We start from the raw sequence: 25,399 nt of genomic DNA on the forward strand, positions 1-25,399 counted from the left end.
ACACAACTGAGAAAATATGACCTGATTTTGAGATCAGACATCAAACATACTATGTTCAAATGTTAAGTTCCTCAACAGGTTCAAAATGCACTAAAAGAAAACAAATATAAAGGTTATAAAAAGTAAAAACAACTAAACTAAATATGGACTTCTAAAGATATAATTTGTAATAAACTAGAGTGCTTTACACACAATGATCAAGCTGCTCAAATCCAGAAACAATAACCCTTTCGGTCATTTATTACACCAAAGCTTTTTTATTCTCATTTTTATGTTACTCACCACCAATTCTCTGATAAGTTTGGTGACATCCCAACTGCCTAACTAAAAATTAATTTACCTCCATGGCATTTAATGTGAAAATTGTACTTTCAGCATACACATTCAACCTGGAAATTTTCTCCTCCACTCCCCAAAAGGACTCCCAATCAGCAAATATAATTCTCTACATGTACAAGATGTTTTGAATCAATGAAGTTCAGTTAATTTCCAAATAATTTTTCTATAGCAGTATTTTAAATAAAATGTATATTTTAAAAATGACCAGATCTTAACTGTACTGAGGGATGAGTTTCAGTCCTATCCAACCCTGTCACCGCCACCCCAATCAAGGTATAAGACATTCCTAGCCCCCCAGAAAGTCCCCTTGAGCTGCTCTGCAAGCCTTTTCCACCTCTGCCATCCCACCAGAGGCAGCCACTTGTGGGGGTGGGGGTTCTCCCCCTGATGTGACCAGAAAATGGAGCCAAGAACGATTCTACAATTTAAAGCAGATAAAATAGCATTAAGAACCATAGAGCTTTTTCTTGCCTGCAGGTGCTCTTACCATGCTTTAATCTTCAACAAACGCTTGTCTAATGTGTGGTAGCAAGGAATACAGAACACCTTGAGCTTAGTTCAGTCAACAGTGTGAATGCTGATACAATTTGCTAAAACACAGAGTCTCCTTAAGTGGATTCTTGATCTGTTTTAAGTAGGTATAAATAGGTTTTAAATAAGTATTCCTTCTTTGGGAAAATCCCAATTTCAAATAGTGCCTCCTGCCCTCCCATACCAGATGCCAGAAAGAGCCAGAACATAGAGTGATTTGCAGTTGAAAGCACAAAGTTTACTTTTTAAAACCTTTGATTATGACATGTTATTGTTTTGGCTTGAAGGTGGGAGTTAGGTAGACAAAACATTGTCTCTTTTTCCCTAAACCAATATATTTAATTAAAAATTAGTGCACAGAGAGGAGCCTCTGAGCACTGTCTTCCTTCTTTGAACAGACTTACTCCATCAATTTCGCAGTAGTTCACATTTCTCGATTTTAAGGACATGGATGAAGACAATATATGTGATCCTTACAAAAATTATGAGAAAGGCACTGTTGGGTTTGGGTCCACTGCAAATGTAAGACACCACTAATATCAGCAGTTTTCATTGTAAATCCGAGTAATCAATTCTTGGTTGGTTTTTTTCTTAAAGCAAAAATAATGAGACCACATACAGAGCAACTCCCAGTTACTCTTAACCAACAAGTCATTTTCCTGGTGAGTCACTGTGTCTTTCACTAGTGGTGCACCAGCCTCAGAGGGTCAGAGCTCTGTTTTGGGGTCGGCCGCTGCATATTTGGGTGCCAGTTCAGTAATGAGATTCACGTAGTCGGTTTTCTCCGCACAGGCTCTGCACTCCTCTCCCCAGCTGTGCAATATCTGTTTCAGCTCTGCTACTCTCATCTTTGACAGGTCCACTGATGCCAGGTCCAATTTCTTTTCTAAACAACAAAAAGGGAAAGCACCGTTTTAAAAAAAAAAAACAAAAAACTGTGAAACAGGCCGGTGGTGTTACTTATCTTGGTGCCAACTACCTTATGTTCCAAAGTGGGGAACAGTTCCAATTTCTATGGAAACCAAGACATACCTAAGAAAATTGTGTTATGTACAAAGCTATTGGGATCATTAGTGTTCTATTCAATTTACTTTTCATGGAATTATACTTGCTTCAAAACAGGGGCCTCGGTAGCTTTACAGGATTTTGTGACCACTCCATGGCTTCTCAAGACCATAATGACTAAAATGACTACACTGCATCTTAATTGCTGCTCTTAAAATACAGAAAAGAGTATTGATAAATGGCAGTGCTTTGGGATGGCCTTGAGTGTGGCCAGCTGAAAGCCCTAGATTGTAATTAACTAGAAAGTAATGGTTCGCTTTCTATAAGAACACATGTCTGCATTAAAACAGATGGACTGGGGCGCCTGGGTGGCTCAGTGGTTTAAGCCGCTGTCTTCGGCTCAGGTCATGATCTCGGGGTCCTGGGATCGAGTCCCGCATCGGGCTCTCTGCTCGGCAGGGAGCCTGCTTCCCTCTCACTCTCTCTGCCTGCCTCTCTGCCTACTTGTATCTCTCTCTGTCAAATAAATAAAATCTTTAAAAAAAAAAAAAACAGATGGACATACCTATTACAAGGCCCTATGGAGTTTTTAAATAACAAATGTAAAGACACCAAATACATGAGTGAAATGAAGAGCATTCTTATTGGTCCTTGATTGTTTGGGATATCTGCCTGAACTCACCTGATCCTCTGTCCCTACTGGGATTACAAAATCATCATAGCATTCACTGGTAGTCCTTTGGGATATATCCACTTCTCTAATGCTAGCGCTTTGGTGCCAGCCGATCTGGCTCCTAACCTTCTTGCCAATAACGCTTGTTATTAACATCCAACTCCCCTAGAAAGACTACTGTTTCCGTTTACTATCTGCAGACAGTGTCGAGAACGCAGCTACTTCTCCATCGGCAAACCCCAAAACAGGAAAAATAAACAAACAAAGCTCATCTATAACATACGCATGATTGTAATTTCCCTGTCAGAAAGGGGAAATTCTTTTCCTTCCCCCATCCCCATGACCAGTTGTGTGTTTGAGCATGGATACAACACTGAAGTTTGTTATTTAATAATTAGTGGCAGCCCGGGACTTTTGCAGCTTGATTTCTCTTGAGGAGCCCTTTCCTTTTTTCCCCTGAATGATAGAACACAGCATTTAAAAGTCTCTTAATGGGCACCTGGGTGGCTCAGTGGTTTAAAGCCTCTGCCTTCAGCTCAGGTCATGACCCTGGAGTCCTGGGATCAAGCCCCACATCAAGCTCTCTGCTCCATGGGGAGCCTGCTTCCTCCTCTCTCTCTCCCTGCCTCTCTGCCTACTTGTAATCTCTGTCTGTCAAATAAATAAATAAAATCCTTTAAAAACAAAAGTCTCTTAACAACCATAACATGGTCATCAAGTGACTTACCAAAAATTTCTAGTATGTGTGCTCAAATCTAAAAGTTGGATTTTATACTTAGGAATAAATGTAACCAAGGAGGTGAAAGGTCTATATACTGAAAACTACCGGACTTTAATGAAATAAATTGAAGAGGTCACAAATGGAAAAACATCCTGTGTTTGTAGACTGGAAGATTAATACTGCTAAAACGCCCACCCTACCCGAAGCCATCTACAGCTTTAATGCAATCCCCATCAAAATTCCAATGGCGTTTTTCACCAAGAAAAAAGAAAAAATAACCCCAATTTGTATGGAACCACTAAAGACTCTGAAGAGCGGGGCGCCTGGGTGGCTCAGTGGGTTAAAGCCTCAGCTTTCAGCTCAGGTCATGATCCCAGGGTCCTGGGATCGAGCCCAGCATCAGGCTCTCTACTCAGTGGGGAGCCTGCTTCCTCCTCTCTCTCTGTCTACCTCTCTGCCTACTTGTGATCTCCGTCTGTCAAATAAATAAACAAAATCTTAAAAAAAAAAAAAAAAAAAAAAAGACCCTGAATGGCCAAAGCAATCCTCAGAAAGAACAAAGCTGGAAGCATTGCACTTCCTGATTTCAAACTGTACCACAAAGCTATAATAAAACAGTGTGGTACTGACATAAACACAGACACATATACTAACGGGGTAGAATCAAAAGCCCAGAAATTAACCCTTGCATATAAGGTCAACTAGTATTTGACAAAGGTACCCATTATGTTCAATGGGGAAAAAACGGTCTCTTCAATAAATGGTGTTTGGAAAACTGGATAACCACATGCAGAAAAAATAAAACTGGACCCCTATCTTATATCGCTTAGGAAAATTAACTTGAAGTGGATTAAAAGTTAAACATAAAACCTGAAATCATAAAAATTCAAGAAGAAGACAAAGGGAAAGGCTCCTTGACATTGGTCCTGGTAATGATTTTTTGGATATGACACCAAAGCACAACAAAACCAAAAACCAATAAATGGGGTGATATCAAACTAAAAAGTTTCTTCACAACACAGAAGCCATCAACAAAACAAATGGCAAGTTATGGGATGTGAGAAAGTATTTGAAACTTATATATCTAATAAGAGGTTGATATGCAAAATATATAAAGAACTCATACAACCCAATAGCAAAAATATCTCGAACAATCTGACTAAAAATAGGGAGAGGAACTGAATAGGTATCCTTACAAAGAAGACATACAAATGGTCAACAGGTTCTTGATAAGGTACTCAGCCTCACTAATCATAAGGGAAATGCAAAACAGCCTTACCATGAGGTATCACCTCACATTTCTTAGAATGGTTGTCACCAAAAACTTAAGAGATAACAAGTGTTGGAAACAATTTAGAAAAAAATCACTGTTGCTGGCAGTGTAAGTTATTACAGCCACTATGGAAAAGAGTATGGAAGTTCTTTTAAAAATTAAAAGTAGTACTACCAAATGATCTCGCAATCCCACTTCTGGGTATATATTGAAAGGAAATGAAAATAGGGTATCAAAGAGATACCTGCATTTCCATGTTCACTGCAGCAATATTCACAGTAGGCAAGACATGAAAACAACCTAAGTATCTATCAACAGATGAATGGACAAAGATGTGATGTTTGTGTGTGTGCACGTGTGTGTGTGACACACTTGTATACACACACAATGGAATGCTGTTAAGCTATGAGAAAGGAAATCTTGCCACTTGCAACAAGAAGAATGGACTAAGTGAAATAGGTCAGAGAAAGATAAATACTGTATGATATCACTTATACATGGAATCTAAAAAAGCCAAACTAATAGAAACAGAGCATAGGATGGTATTACTAGGGGCTCGTGGATAGAGAAATTAAGAAGACGTTGGCAAAAGGGTACAAACTTCCAGTTACAAAACAAGTTCTGGGAATTTAATGTACGCTGTGGTAGTTATGGTTAATACTGTATTATATACTTGAATGTTCCTATGAGAGGAGGTCTTAAATGTTCTCATCACAGAAAAGATATGGTAATTATAAAACATGATGGAGGTGTTAACCAACACAGTGGTGGTAATATTGCAATAGATAAGTGTGTCAAGCCAACATGTCATACACCTTAAACTTACACAATGTTTTATGTCAATCATATCTCAATAAATCTGGAAAAAATAAAAGTTAAATTTTAAACCCATTTTGTTATTTGGACAGTCAGCTACACCCTGTGCTCAGGGGACCCTTTAATTTTTATGGTGATCTCCATCCTTTAAAAAAAAATAGATCTAGCAAAAACGTACTTTCAGGTCAAAAACCAAATGACACATAATCCATCTCTGCACTTCCCTTGTTTGTTAATTTCATGACTGACTTAACAAAATACCTTTAAACGTAGATGCTTTGATAGCTCAAATTATTAATATCCCACCAGTCGAAGACCCTGTTCAATCTCAACTTTACTGCCAACCATAAGCAGGGAAGGAGAATTAAGAACTGCTGGTCTATTCAAGATAAATGCTTAAAGGAAAAAAAGAAAAGAAAAAAACCACTTTCTTGCAAGTGTCGGTAGTGTCTTCGAGTTTTTCTAGAGAACTTGGCATCTGGCTTTAATTTTAAAAGAGGAAAAACTCTGTAACCCCAAAACTGTAAGGAAAACATTGATCCCAAAATTAAAACTGGTTCATGGCTCCCCAAGGGCCTCTAGTGGCCAGCATTGCCAAAACATGAGTAACTCTGCATTTCTTTTCAATAATATCTGAATAATTTTTCTATTGTTCAAGGATCCAAGTAGGATCCCTTGTATATAGCAGATGTTATTCCAAATACATCTGTCAAATAAAAGAATCAAGACAGGCTTGTTCCTTTTATGACTATTGTTTATATAAACTCAGTGATTCCTGCCTCTACTTCACTGCTTGGAAGCCAATAAAAACAGATGCCTTCCCCATAATCACTACCTTGGAGATCAGGGCCTGCCCTTGGCAAATTAAGAAATAGATTTGTCTTTGGTATCTTCTGACTTTAAACCTATTTAAAGCCAGCTTTGTCACTATGGTGCATAGGCATATTACACAGCTAGGTTGGAAAATAAGACTGAAATAATTCAGAGTTCGGTGCTAATTACTTAAGTAGTTTATAATGCTACATGGGTCTGTAACATAAAACAATGACTTAAGCAAAAGAAATGAGTCTTTCCTGGTAAAATCTCAGGTATTAAGGACAGGCTAAGGGAGGGACGCCCCAGGCTTTCCACCCATCTACCCAAAAGGCTGGCCCAGATGCAAATCATCTGTACTATATAGGAAAAGATCCATATCAGTGAAATTCATAAGGCCAAGGACAATGTTTTAAATAGGACAGCTCCTCCCTTTCCTCACTGTTTATTTTAGGCACCCTTGATAAGCTTACTTCATCAAGCAAAACCTGACTTGATGTGAATAACCTATTTCCTAAATTTTAAAACTGGCAGGATGGTAGACAAATCTAGGGGAAAAAGGTATAGTCCATCCTTAAAACTTCAAAGTCCTGACATCGCCTTTGAATAGATGCAACTTTTGTCTTAATAGGTCACCAAGACCTAAATCACCATGAATAGCTCCTCCCTTTACATTTGGGATTTTTCCTTGACATACATAGTTGACATTGCCTTGGTGATTTAAGAGTTTAAAAGTGGCAGATTTACCAAATGCTGATTGTGTCAGTATTCATTTCTCTTCCCCCAGAGGAGCTCAGATGGCACGAGGCACCATTCAGCAGCCCCGGAACCTACTGGTGAGTGGAGATTTTCTTCCCTTCTCACACCAACTTTTTAGAAACAGGGACCTCAGTTTAGAGAATTGGCAATGCTCTGGACATATTGGAAAAATACATCTGTCTCCATTATACCGTATTTCAGTTCACAGATCTGGCTGTCCATCTTCTTGAGCTTCTCGCAAATCTTTGCCGCGGGCATATGCACACTCATTGGGCGAGCGACCTCACCGAGGATCTTCGTGGCTGCGTCCTTCGTTGCACCTAGATAATAACACTGAAGGAGTACAAAGGGAATTTAGTGTCCTGGCTGATGAAAAAAAAAGTAGCTAATATAGTTTGGAAAAGTGAGAAAGAGGTTAACCTAATTTTCATGGCCCAGCTATTAAATTTTAACTCCTGCTGACTAAGACACCAGGAAACAAATTGTTCCATCCCCGTGATCATGTTAATTAGAAGCGCCCTACACTTCACAAGATGCGCAAAGACTATTAAGAGCCAACACTTGCTAAGTGTTTTCTCTGTGCCAGGCACTGCTCTCGGGGCTTTAAAGATCTTAACTTACTGAACTCTCACAACAGTCCTGTGAAGTAAGTACTGTAATTATCCCCATTTTACACCCAAGTCAACTGAAGGTCACCAGTTGGTAAGCAGAAGAGATGGAATTTTAAAATCTAGTATTTTGGCTCTAGAGTCCGTGTCCTTCTCCATCATGCTATCCTGTCTTTCCAGCTGCCTAACTGAGGCAATTTACACTTAAAAATATGAAACTTCATGGCACAAATGAATGTTGAGACTTTTACAGTGTGTCAGTGGTGAACAGTCAACAATGCAGTTTTAACTGACAAACTGAACATCGAAATTTTAGGCGGAATGAATTGGCCGGCAATTATCTGTAGTGAATTAAAACACTGTATTGGGGGCGCCTGGGTGGCTCAGTGGGTTAAAGCCTCTGCCTTTCCCTCAGGTCATGATCCCAGGGTCCTGAGATCGAGCCCCGCATCGGGCTCTCTGCTTGGCAGGGAGCCTGCTTCCTCCTCTCTCTCTCTCTCTCCTCTCTGCCTGCCTCTCTGCCTACTTGTGATCTCTGTCTGTCAAATGTATAAATAAAATCTTAAAAATAAATAAATAAATAAAACACTGTATTGAAAGTCATCTGTGTAAACCCAGGAAACACCATTATAAGAGAACATAAAGACTTCATTAGTTATGTAGAAATGACTTGATAAAAATGTTTTGACAGGTTTGACTAATAGTCTTGGTAACAAATAGAGAGTCTACCCACACTTAACCCAGGGCAGAAAATGCTCATTAGGAATTTGTGTAACTTTACTTAAAACATGGAATTGCTTGTCTATTCAGAAAGCAAAATGAATCCAGATATATTCTAAATGAAAATACATCGGACTACATTTCACTGGAAGGTCAATTTCTGCTTGCTATCTGCAATGAGCATGCTTGAGGCAAGCATTTGAACAGGAGAACATTAAGACAAAGATGAGAAATGAAACTATTAACAAGTTCTTCAAGCATAAGGGAAAAATGAACAGGGAAAATTTACCATACCAAGCGGTTTTCTTTTCCTTTGACATCCAAGCAAAAGCTGACCAATTCTTTTTCTATGGTGTCCAGGGAAAAGTTGACTCTCCTGGCTATCAAGGAATTATAGAATCGGTTCAAGAATTCTTTACAAACTAAAAGGATCAAAGAAATTGTATAGTTAGGTACAGTATAACCTGGACCACAATGTGTATGCCCCACTCACCAAATAAAAAAGTCAAATATGATATAACACATTGTTTACAATGGATTCAAATTATAAGTAAGAATGGTTTGGGGTCTATAGCAATTCGCTTAGTGGGCCCTGAATAGTATGAATTTATCCAATCAATCAACCTTTGGAACCAAGTTGAACCTAAAATGAGAATTCTCCCACAAAGATTAATCTTAAAAAAGAATATAGCTTTATATAGGATATGATGCTTGGGACAGCTTTGTTTAAAGCACAGAGAAAAACCCGAATACATATCTTAAATGAAAGCCCTTGGTAGTCTGCCTATGTCTGTATGTTCTATCATCACAAACTTAAGTGAAACTCCAAATTTGAACAATCATATTCAATCCCAGCATCCAGAGTCAGAAAAGAGGCAAAGGAGCTACGAAGTGGCTCAGGCAATAACCAGAGTCAGCATTTGTTGGGTGCTTACAGGTGCTGGCACCGTTCTAATGTATGTTATTAACTCATTCAAGTCTCAGAACAAAGCGATGCTGTAGACGCTTACCATCCTTATTTTACAGATGAGGTAACTGAGTCAAAGAGAGTCCAGTTAACTTTCCTAATAAGTGCTGGAGAGGGAATTAGATCCCAGGTCATCTGACCCTGGCCCTACACACTTATCCATTAGGTACTTCTGCAGTAGGAGGATGCTGCTTTCCCATGTTACTTTCCCAGATGGGGTGAGTGTGTGGAGGAAGGAACTGGAGTCCAGAAGTTTAAACTGGAAAAGAGTGGCACTACTATTAGAGAGAGAATTCTAGAGAAACATACTAAGGAAGAGTGGAGAGGGCGCTGGCCCTTGGTTCTATCCCTACTCTTGATTTATGGTATTAACTAAAACCAGGGAATGCGCTCCCATCCCCAATGTTCAAGTGTCTTATCTGTTTGTCTGGTAAATGAGGCAAGGTCTACTGATAACCCTAATGCCCAAACTAGGCACCTGCTGTAGTTTAAACTATGTTCATCTGATTAAAATAATTTATTTAATAAACATTTATTGAGCACTTCCTATGTATAAAACACCTTAGGAGGTACTACTAACAGATAAACTTCAGGAAGGAGGCAAGATCCAGAAAGGAGAATCAGGTTGCAAGAAGTAATGTGAGAAGAAAAAATTGCAAGTGGGAGAAAAATCTAAATCAAGATTAACTGTGTAAACAATAATAATAAACATGTAGGGGTATAAACATAAGGTAAAAATCCCCAAACAGGACAATCCTAACACATAAGGTGGGAAATATAGGAGTATTCACTTGAAACTTCCTAAGATCCTTGATCATCCAGAAGAGAGTGGAGAAACATTACTGTTAAGTTATAATAATTTTTAGCCAATTCTCAAGTTAACAACGTAAGGGTAATAACTAAAAAATATGAATAGATTACTTTTGGATCTGTATTGGTGCTAGGCATGGGGAGGGATTGTTCAATTATTATCAGTCTGCTGGAAGACAGAAAAGATTTAGAAGAAGAAGAAGAAGAAAGAAAGAAAAAGAAAGAAAAAAGCACAATACTTTTTTTTTAAAAACACAAAATTGAGTGGGAAAAAGAAACCCAAATATATCATTAATTACAATAAGCATGAATGTATTAGACTTGCAATTATAGAACAGGATTTTTCAGAGCAGAACTATCAAAAATTCAATTGTATGCTGTTTATAAGAGTCACATAAAAAGTATGAGACTACAGCAAAAGGCTGAAAAAAACAACAACCAAAAAACTGAGATTTTAAAAATAAAAAATTATGCCTAGAGAATGCTAACCAAAATCTGCTTAAGTTCTGTAAAACATTTTTGAGAATAACAACAGTTGCTACTAACCATAAAATGAACCATTTGCCAGAAATACCAAAATAAATGTTGTAAACTAATGCACAGCCAATAACATAGCTTAATAATATAGAAAATCCTGAAAGAATTATAAGAAGAAATCAACAAATTCACAATAACAATAGATGGCCGGACACCCTCACAGCAATTATTTGATCAAATTGACCAAAAGTTAATAAGGACATTAAACATTTGAGCAGTATTCACAAGTTTGATCTTATTACCTGAAGAACCCTTCTCCCCCAAATTAGAGAACCCACATTCTTTTGAAGAAAATATGGGATATTTACATTGATATACCAGGTCATAGGCCAAAAAGCAGTTCTCAACAAGCACCAGAAACCCTGCATTAAGCAGGTCACATTCCCCGGATATAATTAGAAAAGAGTAACAAAAATAATATGATCCAACTCAGTGTCTGCCCTCCTTGTGCCTGAATTTTTTAAAATACACACTTCTAAATAAGAAAAAGTAGTAACAGAAATGTACAGGTTTTAGTACTCAATTCCAGTAAAAATGCTATACATAAAACTTAAGGACTACAGTTAAGCAGTACTTACCAAGAAATCCATCACATTAAGTATGCATTTTTCAAAAGAAAAAATGGAAAATAAATAAGTAAGCATTCAACTTAAGTTTTTAGAAGTATAAATATATAAACCAGAAGAATATAGAAACTATCAGATAATAAAATCACATAAATTAAGTAGAAAAAATAAGGATATATGCAAATAATAGCCAATAAGGACAGACAATTTCTTAGCAAGGTAAAAAGTGATAAAGAATTTTTTTAAGTGATAAATAATATTCAGACAACCAAATAACAAGTAAGAACTCTTGGTAATTAAAAATATGATTGTGAGTGCTTGCTTTGGCAGCACATATACTAAAATATGATTGTGAAATTAAAGGAGAAAGTCAACCAGATGTATTTAGGGAATTAGGTTGGGGGGGGGATCACCAGGAAGTGGACCAAAAAACAAAGAGACTGAAAATGATTAATAAAATTTAAGAAATTTGGGAAGACAAATACCTAAGTAATGAGCTTCAAAAAGACAGAATAAGGAATTGTCAAAGAACCAATATAGGGAATATTCTTTTTAGCAGAAGACATAAATATCTGGATTGACAGATCCACAAAATTGGAAAAGATCTATCAAAACACAAAAATCAAGAAACTTTAGAACACCAGTAAAAAAGAAAAGATTCTATAATTCTGCTGAAATCTAAACTAGCTCTAATAACAATTATGAAATAGGGTGTCATTAGATTTCCTAACACTGGAAACGATAAGAAAATGGCTTAATGTCATCAAAATTCTAGAGAAAAAATGGTTTTGACCTGGAATTCTATAAATAGTCAAGCTATTAATTAAAATGCCAAAGTAAATAAAGTTATTTTCAACATTCAAGATCTCAAAATTATATTATCATGTGATGTTTTTCAGGACAGTAGTCTTCACCCAAACAGAAGAGTGAACCAATGAAAGGAATGCTTTGGGTTCCAGGAAACAAAGGCTCAAACACAGCAGAGACCAAGGAAATTCCCAGGATGGAAGGGAATCCTAGGACAACAGGCTGGAGAGATGAGTGTCCAGGTTAGAGCAGGACCCAGGAATTAGGCCACCAAGCAGAAAATCAAACTAATAGACTACCTGATGTGGCCAGCTTGTTCAGAGATGATTTTCAATTCTGCCAGAAAAAATAAAATAAAATAAAAAATAAAGATAAAAAAATTATATGATATAAATTAATGATTAGAACAAAAACTGATCAAGGAAAAATTGAGGCAAGTTTTAATTCAAGGGGAGAAAGATGTGCATGAAAAATGAAATCCTGGTGCACTAGGTAACTCACCTTTGAATAATATTTACATGGCACAACAATATAAACCCTGAGATTTATTTTTACCCCAAGTGGTGATGTAAAGGTATGTTAAATGAGAGAATGGGTGTGCAGGAGACAGGTGTGGGTGGGTGTAATAGATCTAAAAATTCATTTTCCAAAGATAATAAAAGTGAAAAACTGAAAAAGAGCATTTTAATCAGTTTATTGAGATTAATAAAGATATGTGTCAGATGAAGCAGCTAAACTACTTAGAAGTAGCTGCAGAGTAAAGCACTATCTAGAGAAGAATGGATAGGGGTCTAACATTTTTCAATAGGCCCAGGGGAAAAAATTTACAATTTAAATTTATGCATATACATAACTATTTGATAAAAAGTATAAGCTATCAAACATTGATTTAAAAAAAAGAAGGCATACCTAGAGAGAGAACAGAGACTCTAAAATCATAAGAAAACACTGTAAGAAAGTTTTATTTCAATAAATTTGAAAATAGCATAGGTAACATCACAGCAAAGTTTAACAAAAATAACTTACATAGAAATAAGAACCTGAACAGAGCTAAACCATTTAAAAAAAAATGAAGCAATAATTAAAAATCCACCAGGGAAAAAAAGAAACCCACTACCAGAACTATTTTATATAAACTGTCACAGAGACAAGGATAGCAAAGGAAAAGAAAGAAAGGAAAGAAAAGCTCCCAATCTTTAATGAGATTGGCCAAACCTTGACATCAAAACCAGGCAAGGACAATATGAGACAAAAATTATTGGCCAATTTCACGTTTTGAAAATAAAATGCACATTAAAAAATCAGAATCAAAATAGAATCACATCAGTGACCAAGATGATTAAAATCAGAAAAGCTATTAATGCAATTTATCATACGATCATCTCGTAGATGTATACATATTTAATAAAATCAAATTTCTGTTCATGATTAAAGCAAGCATCCATATGCACATACTTAGCAAACTCAGACTAGAAAAGAACTGCATTGACTTAATAAAGGATATCTACAAAAGCTCTACAGCAAATGTCCGACATTAGCAGTAAAATGATCTTTTGTCACCACTTATATTCAGTACAGAACTGATGTGTTAGCTAATAGAACAAATGTTTATTAGAAAGGAAAAAGCGTGGCTCAGTAGGTTTAGCATCCAACTCTTGATTTCGGGTCAGGTCATGATCTCAGGGTTGTGAGATCAAGCCCCACATCAGGCTCCATGGAACCTGCTTAAAATTCTCTCCCTCTCCCTTTGCCCCTCCCAACCCCAGCTCACACTCATCTCTCCCTCTCAGAAAAAAAAAGGGGGGGGGGAAGCAAAATTTTTATCATTTGCAGATTATATGATTGTCTAGGTAGAAAAACATTCTTAATAAGGAGAGCATTATGCAAAATCACTGACTATCAGATTACTACAAAGAAATAATGAGGAAACTGCAAATTTAAAATAAGAAATCATTTACAGTCATGACAAAAATTCTAGTATAACCAGGAATAAATTTAATGAAATATATCAAGACTTTGGAAGAAAAAATTACAAAATTTGATCAAAAGACCTTAAAGTATGGAGGTTCCTCAAAATGTTGAAAATAGAACTACCCTATGACCCAGCAATTGCACTACTGGGTATTTACCCTAAAGATACAAACATAGTGATCCAAAGGGGCACGTGTACCCGAATGTTTATAGCAGCAATGTCTACAATAGCCAAACTCTGGAAAGAACCTAGATGTCCATCAACAGATGAATGGATAAAGAAGATGTGGTATATATACACAATGGAATACTATGCAGCCATCAAAAGAAATGAAATCATGCCATTTGCGACGACGTGGATGGAACTAGAGCGTATCATGCTTAGTGAAATAAGTCAATCGGAGAAAGACAACTATCATATGATCTCCCTGATATGAGGACATGGAGAAGCAACATGGGGGGGTAGGGGGATAGGAGAAGAATAAATGAAACAAGATGGGATTGGGAGGGAGACAAACCATAAATGACTCTTAATATCACAAAACAAACTGGGGGTTGCTGGGGGGAGGTGGGATTGGGAGAGGGGGAGGGGGCTATGGACATTGGGGAGGGTAAGTGCTATCGTGAGTGCTGTGAAGTGTGTAAACCTGGCAATTCACAGACCTGTACCCCTGGGGATAAAAATACATTATATGTTTATTAAAAAAAAAAAAAATTTGGAAGGGGAGGCGAACCATAAGGGACTATGGACTCTGAAAAACAACCTGAGGGTTTTGAAGAGTCAGGGGTGGGAGGATGGGGGAACAGGTGGTGGGTAATGGGGAGGGCATGTTTTGCATGGAGCACTGGGTGTTGTGCAAAAAGAATGAATACTGTTACGCTGAAAAAATAAATAAAATGGGAAAAAAATGTAAAAAAAAAAAAAGTAGAGCCCACAGTCTGGCATATAGTAGTTGCTTAATAATGTGAGCTATTTATTAATGGGAAAAAAAAAAAAGACCTTAAAGTAGACCTCAGAAATGAAAAGATAAACTATGTTCATGAATGGGAAGTTTCAATATTATGGATGATAATTATTTTTAAATAAACTTATACATTTAATGTTATTTCAGGGGCACCTAGGGTGGCTCAATTGGTTAAGCTCTGTCATGATCTCAGATCATAATCCTGGGCTCCCTGCTCAGTGGAGAGTCAGTTTCTCCCCTGGGTTCTCCTCCTGCCTTGTGCTCAATCTCTCTCTCTCTCTCTCTCTCAAATAAATAATGTTATTCTAATAAAAATCCAAATAGGACTTTTATAGATTTACAACCTGATCCAAAAATACATATGAAGAAACAAGAGCAAATGAAAGCCAAGAAATGTTTGAAGAAGAAGAAGAACGGAAAAAAAACAAAAAGGAGTTTGAGGAATAGACATTATCAGATATCAAGATTTGGTTCTGGAGCTATAGCATTGAAAACACTATGGGAATGGCACAGAATAGACTAGGAGAATTAATCTAGAAACAAATGCACAAATAGAGTATAAAGCAAATGCACAAATCTAGAGGAGGTTGGTAAAGGATAGAAGTGATGCTAAAAATCAATGGAGGATAAAAATTACTAGGTAATAAATGATATTAAGACAACTTAACCACGGAAAAAGATAATCTTAGATCTCTATCTAAAACTAATGCAAACATAAATCGCTGGTGAAGATTTATATGGGAAGACCATCACTACTAAATTTTTAGAATAAAACCCAGGAAAGCATCTTCATGACGTCAGGATAGAGAAAAAAGATTTCGTAAAGAAGGTACCAAAATACAGATCAGATATTTGCTTACAGCAAAATTAAACACTTTTATAATGCCAAAGAAATCATAAACAAAAGATAAGACAAGCCATAGACTGGAGGAAGATATTTACAACTTATATAACTGACTAAAGATTATTATCTAGAATACATGAGAAATTGCTATGGTCATACCCTTCAGTCCAATCATTACCAATGACCATAATCTCTCTATAATTTCAGTTGAAATCCCATTGTTTGACCATCACCTCCTATCTCTCCAGCTCACCTCCTCTAAAACCCAAAGTCCAAGTTCTCCCAACCCCACCTTTGTACAATCCATTGATTTTCCCACCTTTTAACCATGCTTCCTTGTCCAGTTTAGATTCCACGTTCTACACTATAGTCACTTCTTTGAACATAAACTCAACTTTCTTGCATCTTCCTCCCTTGTTGTATGCACCTGGAAAGACACTAACCCTAATTAAAACCAACTCCCCACCCAGTTTGTACCTATACTCGCTGAGCACAACTGGAGGAAATAACACAGTGGTGCTCACTAGTCTCACTTCAAATTCATGACCACGAATTTCCAGTGAGCCATCAGGGTTGCTTGACAACCCTACTCCTTTGGCCACACTCGCACTATATCCAACTTCCCAAATGACAATTACAAAACTGCTCTCTCCTCAAACCTAGTCTAACACCTCCACCTCGTTCTCACTCCCACCTCATGATCCTGCATCCTATGTCTCTGAGGGGAAAAAAGCTACAGGAGAGAACATTCCCCTGGTCCCGCCATCTTTAGCTACCACACCTGTACCTGCATGTTCTACCTTTATTCTATGAATGAACTTTGACAACCCTTACAGTTGCTAAGGAGAGCCTATTAACTCCCTGCTCTTCCACTTCCGCGCTCTCCCTCCTGTCTCGTTCCCCGTTAGCCTGCAACATGCATGTGTTACTTCTCACATCTTAGAAGCAATAGAAAGATCTCTCAAGACCACAACCTGCCCCCCCACCACCAAATACAACCCCATTTCCCCATTCCTCTTCAAGAAAAAAACTCAAAGAATTTTTAATGCTGTGGTTTCTAATCTCCCTCCTCTTTCTCTCCTTCACTCCCCTACACTTAGTTTAATGCCAGTGAGTTATAAAAGGTTTGTTGTGAAAAACAGAGTCCTTTGCCTCCCCTTGTTACCTGATTATTTGTTTCTTTTGTGTATTTCCTTATTTTGTCCTGCATGATACTTATAGTCACTTGAAATGTATTTGTGGAGATTATTTGAAGCCTAAAATGATGATGCCTTATTTCCATAAAGGATTTGTGTTTGTATGTATCAGGCTCAGGGGCTACTAGCCAGGGAATACTTAAAACTAAATTGAGAGCTTGATATTATCTTGGACCCCTGATGTGAAATTTAGCTGCAAATCCAAGTGAGGACATCTTGTGGTTATAATCGCTCAGAAATGTATTTATTCCTTTCTTTTATTCTGCACAGTGTCAAGGAAATTTTCCTTAGAGATCTCTGTGTGTAGGGATGGGTTAAGTTTATTGCTCATTCAACCAGCTCTCAGGGAGTATTTGGGATTTGGGAATCCCGGATTAACTAAGAAGAGTGTCCTAGTAGACTCCCTACTTAAAACAAGTCTTGGGCTTTGCCTTCCATCTCCCTCACACGGAAGATCATCTTTACTTTGGCCAGTGTCATCTGGGCAAAAATGAGTGTAAATTCAGTTTACCACTCAGGATTGCTCCTTCCCCTTCCAATTTGGGCCTAGTAAATTTTTCTGTCTTGTCAGCTCTAGGTTCCTTTATGATGTTTTCATATTTTCTTCAGCAGCGTTAGGATTTCTTGGTCAGAGGATTGCTATAATCTCACCCACTAAGTTCCCAACATCCTAACCAGATTCTTTGAAAATGAAAGTCAGATTACGCTACTTCGTCTGCTCAACAGCCTCCTGTGGTTTTCCATATCACTCAGAGTCTAATGCAGTCTCTAGATTGTCCCGAAGTCCCTGATGACCTGACTCTTCACTGCCTCTCATGCCTCAGTGTCTGTCACCTCTGCCACTTAAGCTACATTGCTCTGTCCTCAGTGAGGAACCTAGACTGGATGTGACATATGTATTTTTTGGCTGAATAAAAGAGCTCCTGCATATCTGTAAGAAAACCGCAGTCCAACAGGGAAAAGTTTGAAACACATATAATCTACCACCCAGATATTCTTGCTCTATGACCTAGAGAAATCATTACCCATGTGCTCCAGGAGATATGTATAAGAATTCTCAGAGCACCATTGTTGAAAACTATGTCAAAGTGGGAAGAACCTTACCAAAACTCCAAGAGAGAATAGTTACATAAAATAGTTGTATTTCCCTCAGAAAGTAGAATTCTATAGGCAATTTTAAAAAATGAACTACAGAGGCGCCCGGGTGACTCAGTGAGTTAAAGCCTCTGCTTTCGGCTCAGGTCATGATCTCAAATCCTAGGATCGAGCCCTGCATCCGGCTCCCTGCTCGGCGGGGAGCGCGCTTCCTCCTCTCTCTCTGCCTGCCTCTCTGCCTACTTGTGATCTTTGTCTGTCAAATAAATAAATAAAGAGCAATCAGAGCTTCCAGACTTGCGTCTCTCCTGGTTTCCTGGACTTCTCTCGCAGCAGGGCCCCCAAACGCCAGTCTTCACTCCCGCCTCAAACGAAGAAACCGAGACTGCCTCCTGCCCCCAAGCCAGGGCAGACATCAACATCTCAGCACTTGCACAAGGGAGAAAAAGAACAGCAAGAAGCAACTGAACATATTGATGAAGTACAAAATGAAATAGACAGACTTAATGAACAAGCCAGTGAGGAGATTTTGAAAGTAGAACAGAAATATAACAAACTCCGCCAACCGTTTTTTCAGAAGAGGTCGGAATTGATCGCCAAAATCCCCAATTTGGGGGTAACAACATTTGTCAACCATCCGCAAGTGTCTGCACTGCTTGGGGAGGAGGATGAAGAGGCGCTGCGTTATCTGACACGACTCGAAGTGACAGAATTTGAAGATGTTAAATCAGGTTACAGAATAGATCTTTATTTTGATGAAAAGCCTTACTTCGAAAATAAAGTTCTCTCCAAAGAATTTCATCTGAATGAGAGTGGTGATCCATCTTCAAGGTCCACTGAAATCAAATGGAAATCTGGAAAGGATTTGACGAAACGTTCACGTCAAACACAGAATAAAGCCAGCAGGAAGAGACAGCATGAGGAGCCAGAGAGCTTCGTCACCTGGTTTACTGGCCATTCTGATGCAGGCGCAGGTGAGCGAGGAGAGGTCATCAAAGATGATATTTGGCCAAATCCATTACAGTACTACTTGGTTCCCGATATGGATGACGAAGAAGGGGAAGGAGAAGAAGAAGATGATGATGATGAAGAAGAAGAAGGATTGGAAGATATTGATGAAGGAGATGAGGATGAAGGTGAAGAAGATGAAGATGATGATGAGGGGGAGGAAGGAGAGGAGGATGAAGGAGAAGATGACTAATGGAACACTGATGGATTCCAACCTTCCTTTTTCAATTTTCTTCAGTCCCTGGGAGCAAGTTGCCGTCTTTTTTTTTTTTCCTTTTTCTTTTTCTTTTCTCCTCTCGTGCTCATTCGCCCTGTTTTTTGAAGTCTCCTTTTTCTCTCCCTTTATACCATGGTTCTCAGCTTATTTGGGGGGAAATACCTTGAGCAGAATACAGTGGGAAAAGAATCTCTACCCCTTTTTGTTCCAAATTCATTTTTGTCCCTTCCTGTCTCAACAAAAACAAAAACTTTATGGAATCAACACCACCGTGCTCTGTGGGAAAAAAGAAAACCTTCTGCTCCCTTAGCTCTGCTGGAAGCTGGAGGGTGCTAGGCCTCTGTGTAGTAGTGCATAGAATTCTAACTTTTTTCCTCCTTTCTCTGTATATTGGGCTCAGAGATTACACTGTGTCTCTATGTGAATATGGACAGTTAGCATTTACCAACATGTACCTGTCTACTTTCTCTTGTTTAAAAAAAAGAAAAAAATCCTTAAAAAATAAATAAATAAATAAATAAAATCTTAAAAAAAAAACAAAACACAAAACCAAAGGCTGGTAAGAAATATTCTGAAGGAGCTAGGCCGTGGAATTATTTGGCTCTTCTTTAAAAAAAATTAAAAAAAAAGAACTACATCTATAGTTATCAATGTACATAAGTGCCCTAATATCATGTTGAATGAAAATGTTGCAAATGAATATGTACAATGTACAATTATATAGAACTAAGATCAAAAAAATTACGTAGGTTATTTGTGATACACACATTTATAGTAAGAGTTCTTTAAAAATGGAAAAGAAGGGGCAACTGGGTGACTCAGTGGGTTAAGCCTCTGCCTTCGGCTCAGGTCATGATCCCAGGGTCCTGGGATCGAGCCCTGCATCGGGCTCTCTGCTCAGCAGGGAGCATGCTTTCCCTTCTCTCTCTGCCTGCCTCTCTGCCTACTAGTGATCTCTCTCTCTCTGTCAATTAAATAAATAAAATCTTTAAAAATGGAAAAGAAGCACACATTAACTTTAGAACAGACATTTCTCCTGGAAAGAGAGAGAAAACAGTGGCTGCAAGTGTGTTATTTTAATTTTTAAGGAGAAAGAATGGTAGCAGAAATAGCAAAATATTAACAATGAATCTAGATGCTAGGTATAGGTCATATAAAAAATTTTCCTGTTTGAAGTAGTTCCTAACTGATGTTAAAAACTCACCACAATATCTTTGACCATCACAGAAATCCCCAATAAGCTCAATAAAATATTTGGTAATTGTTAGGTCCGTGATCAAAGCGAGACTGATACAAAGTGAGAGACTGATACAAAGCGAAGGTCAAGCAAAGCTTTATTTGGCGCCAAGCATCAAGAATCAAACCCACCGGTTGGGGCCGCCTCTTACAGAGAGGGCGACCACCCCCCCAGCCTCACAGAATAACTTTTATAGAGCAAAGGCCATGTGGGCCACACACAGGTGGCCAATGAGATTGCAACACACAGAGAAAGCTGTACAGTCATGCTAGGTCACACACAGGTGGCCCATTGAATTACAATTTACCCTATTAGATATTTGAACTAGCCTATCACCTTGGTCAGAATTGGCGCCCAAAAGGTGCCCAAAGGGCGGGGCCCATACTCCTTGGTAGCTAGGGAGACAGTATGCACCCCCACCGATTGGATACCTCCACCTGGTCTGACCCACCCTTGTATTTGGGCTTTATTACCTGGGACTGGTTTCTGGGACTTGTTTTTAAGTAAGTCCCCTGGCGGGGAGGGGAGGCAGGGACAGTTTAAGTTTTACTGCATAAACAACAAAATCACTGTTTAACCGGATGGCATCGCTCTGGCTAAATAGGCCCTTACATTAATGAAACTGAATTTAAAAGTTTAAGGTGAAATCATACACCAATTAAGCAATTATTAGCCAAAGTCCAAAAGGGGAAAATAGTATTTGGGAAATATAAGAATGCCCCCTGCAGGAGAAGAGCTATAAGTTTTTCAAAAAGATAATGATAAATGCTTAAAATTAGGTTAGTGGAATAATTAAACTGGCAATGGGCTAGAAATTATTTTCAACAGATCCATCCACACCTTCTAAACCTGCAGTCAGTCCCACATTATCTGCTTGATTTTGAAGGAAGAATTTTAACCCACTGAGCCACCCAGTTGCCCCAAGGAAGAATTTTAAAAAGACACCAATCGTGGTGATACTAGGACTAGGGGAGAATTGCTACCTAAGAATAGAACACAAGTTATAGGGATACCTGGGTGGCTCAGTGGGTTAAGCCTCTGCTTTCAGCTCAGGTAATGATCCCAGGGTCCTGGGATCAAGCCCCACATCGGGTTCTCTGCTCTGCAGGGCGCCTGCTTCCTCCTCTCTCTCTGCCCGCTTCTCTGCCTACTTGTGATCTCTGTCAAAAAAATAAATAAAATCTTTAAACACACACACACACACACACACACACACACACACACACACACAAGTTATAAGGAGTTAGGACTAAAGAGTAGCCAGAACTTCTTGAATAATTTGTATACTACTTCATTGTTCTGATTTTATTTTTTAATATTTCCTTAAATAATTTGGTCCCCAACACTATACTCAGAAAGTAGTATAAGTAGTAATTCAGTGATTAGACTCTGAAGCCAGACTCTCTGGGTTCCAATCCCAGCTTTACCAATTACTACCTTTGTGATTTGGGACCTTTCACTGTTGAATCATCTGACAGTCTAACTCTAAAGTTAGACTTAAACACAGGGCTGTGTTTAAGATTTTCTCTTTTTTCCTTCTTCTTTCTCTCTAGTGATTCATTCCTGACAATTTCTTCAATCTTCTTACTTACTAATTGTTTCATCAGCTGTATCTCATCTGCTGCTAATCCCGTTATCTATTTGTAGTCATTTAATCTGGTTCTTTTCCAAATATGGTTGGACATTTTTAAGAGTCTTTTGCCCTTTATATTTTCATTCCCTTCCTTTATTTCTTAGAACATAATAAATGTATTTTCTATTCTGTGCCTGGTAATTCCAGTACCTGAAGCTTTCCGCTAGTCTCTGCCTGGTCTCTGCCACCTGTCTCAACTGGCTGTCACTTATGGTGCCCGGCTTCCCCATGGGTGCAAGACTTTCTGAATGTAACCTTTATTTCTTAGACTTTAACTATGAGAACTATTTGCAGGCTGGGCTAAAGGTGGATTCCTACAGGTAAGATCACCATTTGCAGATGCCTAAAACCCCTTTAAACTAAAATTTCAGTTTGAGATGCTTGGGACCATCCAGGTTGTGTGCATTTGGGCCTCAGTGCATATGTGGGCTATCTTGTGATTAGGAGTTATCTGGAGACAGTTTTGTTTTCCCTTTGGTACAAAATTCAAATACCACAATTGCTTTCAGTCTCTAAAGACAGGGATAGAGTTGTGGTTATTTCCAGGTCACATTTTATAATGGAGGTCTAGCTCTTTAGGGTTTCAAATTAATTGGGGGAAGACCTCATATTGTACTCCTAACTTGGGAAGGTCCTGAGCTTTGTGTTTATTCTCTTTATTTTACCAAAGCCGTGAAAACTTAAATTCAGATTGCTTGAGTAACAAGTGCCCTCAAGGCAAAAGCTACCTTCCCCATCCCTTTTACCTCTTTTGGTCCACTTTCACCTTGATTTTTGGCCTCTGGTTGTGCCTTACTAACTTACTCTTAAAATTATTTTTAAGAGCGCCTGGGTGGCTCATTGATTGAGCATGACACTTGATTTTGGCTCAGGTGATGATCTCAGGTGTCCTAGGATGGAGCCCTGAGGCGGGCTCCTCACTCATCAGGAAGTTTGCTTGTCTCCCTGGGCCCATCCCCCACCCCTCCCAAGCACACGCACCCACACACACTCTCTCAAATAAATAAATAAATCTTTAAAAAATATTTTTACATTTTTATTTTATCCAGTGTTTTTAGCTGTTTTCAGCTAGAAGATCAGTCATGTTGTCTTTTAGAGCTCCAAGTCCTATTCACTCCTAATCCTATTAATAGGAACAGAATATTAAATACAACAGCCCGTCATTTGTGTTTTTAACAAATATTCATTGAGCAATTAGTAAGTATCAGACAGTGTTCTAGGCTGTTGAAAAACAAAGTCCTTACCCTCAAGGATTACATGTTAAGAAATAAAAGTATTTTATGGCTGTGAAGAAAAAGAAACATGATAATGGGGGTAGAAAGTGACAAGGTAAATAGTATTATTCTCAATGGAGCGGCCAAGGAAAACCTCTTGGATAAAGTGGTATTTGAGCAGAAACCTTAAGAAAGGGAGAAGACTATAAGTGGACTACTTGGGGGTAGAACTCTCCCCACAAAAGGAAGAAATGCAAAGGCTCTAATGCAGGAATGTCCTTGATGGGTCCAAAAACAGGGTAATGGGAGCAGAGTGAGCAAGAGGAGGGAAGACAATAAAAAAAAAATCAGTCAAACACACAATAATTACAATATGCTGTAACAAATCTAGACAAAATGGCATAAGCTTCGCATTTAATGAATCGAGGGGCTCTGGCTTTTCTAAACTGCTTTCAGGTAGACACTCCAGAAATTAAATTACTAATGAGTAATCAAATCTATTGTTTATGCCTCACAAGTTCTGCTTTAAATGCACGGATGCAGTTGTAAGATTCTTTAACAAAATTGTAACTTAGAGGAACAAATATAACTATAGAAAGTTTAAAAATGATATCGTGTAGATATTTCAAATTTCTGGAGAGAAGTTAATTATCGCAGGGCTGGTAGAAAACTGGACTCCAATTCTTAACATTTCATCACGTTATTATACAAACTACACTCAACTACACTCATCTGGTTATTCAATGTATGCTGTGAATCTACAATTTCCTGTTAGGCAGGGATAGAGTCCCAAGGTCACATAAGGGTGAGAAGGATATACACTTACATAAATCATTTTGGTCTATGAAAAATGGTTGTTACAGCAGTCCAGGAGGAAGGGGCTAGCATAGCCAATTTCCTTCTTTAATCTTGTTAACAACCCTCTGAAGTAGGTACTATCACGCTGATTTTGTAAGGAAGGGGTACGGGGGCTCAGAGCACAAGGGTTGGTGGAACCTTAGCCACACGAGTTTTGATTTCAAGTGCATAGCTTCAGGTTCTGCGAACAGAAAAGGAATCATTCCTGGGTATTCCTCCAAAGGAGTTAATGTACGCCTTTGTAAAGCAACTTTACTCTGTAAATCCTAACAAACGTTACTTTCGTTCTCTGGTTTAAACCACCTCAACTCAATTTCAGACAACTTGTTTTTTCTTTGGGGAGTCAAACGAATTTAAATTTGAAAGACCTCCCCTGGGCTAGGAGAGGCCAGACTCGCCCATTCACAGTGGCAGCATAGATGGAGCGCTGGGGTCCTTCGAAGCTTAGTCGCGTTTACACAACATCTAATCCAAATCCAAACTCCCCGGCCTTGACCACAGCCGTTTAATAGTACAAGACGGGAAGGGAGGCGGCCTCAAGGTGTCACTGGACGCGGATCGAACTTCCCAGGCTTGGGAGAAGGCGATGGGAAACCAGGGACGGGGACCTGCATTTCCTGAGTTAAATATTATTTATAGCCAGCGCCGGGAGAAGCCAAAGCCGACAACAGCTGCGCTGCAGCGCGGTGCCACGGCCATGCAAGCGGGTCTCACACCGCTCACCTTCACAGTCGGCCCCTGGCCTTTCCCCAGCCTCCTGGCCCATCGCCGCCCCTGGGTTAGACACCCAAAGTCCGGCACAAAAGGCCACCACTGCGGCTGGGCCCATGCACCACATGACGAGCCAGCCGCTCCAGACGCCTGCCACCTGCGTCCACCAAAACAGCCACGCAGCTATCGCCCGCGGCTGTTACAGGACGCGGAGGGGCAGAGCGAGGGGTTAGCCTTTGGTGGAATCTGTCGGGAGTTGCTGAGCCAAATGACGCAATTCAATCACGAGTTTCCATTGGCTTTCACGTAAGGAGGAACTAGAAGGGGGGGAACGAAGACATCCCTTCCACTCCCTCCCGGACTGGCGCGTGCGCAATATCGCACACGCGCTGCGATTCTGGCAGGGCTGGGGTGGGAGGACGCAGTAAAGCTATTCGCCCGCAGTCGGAAAGGAAAGGCGAAAGCTTCACGCTGATTGGTGGCGACGCGGGAGGCCGCGGCGGAT

The 25,399-nt window shown here is 39.0% G+C and overlaps 2 protein-coding genes across 2 annotated transcripts; one reads left to right on the forward strand and one right to left on the reverse strand.

The window, feature by feature from the left end:
- Window positions 1-1,101: 1,101 nt before the first annotated feature.
- On the reverse strand, window positions 1,102-25,114 carry CDNF (cerebral dopamine neurotrophic factor). The gene is made up of 4 exons (XM_046012558.1): window positions 24,907-25,114; window positions 8,553-8,680; window positions 7,122-7,263; window positions 1,102-1,756 (listed from the first exon to the last, which is right to left on the reverse strand). Exons 1-4 carry the CDS (start codon window positions 25,019-25,021, stop codon window positions 1,578-1,580), a joined length of 564 nt encoding a protein of 187 aa, XP_045868514.1. The 5' UTR covers window positions 25,022-25,114; the 3' UTR covers window positions 1,102-1,577.
- On the forward strand, window positions 9,439-19,737 carry LOC123945918 (protein SET-like). Its single transcript, XM_046010897.1, has 2 exons — window positions 9,439-9,443; window positions 18,350-19,737. The coding sequence occupies exons 1-2, from the start codon at window positions 9,439-9,441 to the stop codon at window positions 19,215-19,217; spliced, it is 873 nt and encodes a 290-aa protein (XP_045866853.1). The 3' UTR covers window positions 19,218-19,737.
- Window positions 25,115-25,399: the final 285 nt, after the last annotated feature.

This window comes from Meles meles, chromosome 7 (assembly GCF_922984935.1).
Source record: "Meles meles chromosome 7, mMelMel3.1 paternal haplotype, whole genome shotgun sequence".
Lineage (NCBI taxonomy): Eukaryota > Metazoa > Chordata > Mammalia > Carnivora > Mustelidae > Meles > Meles meles.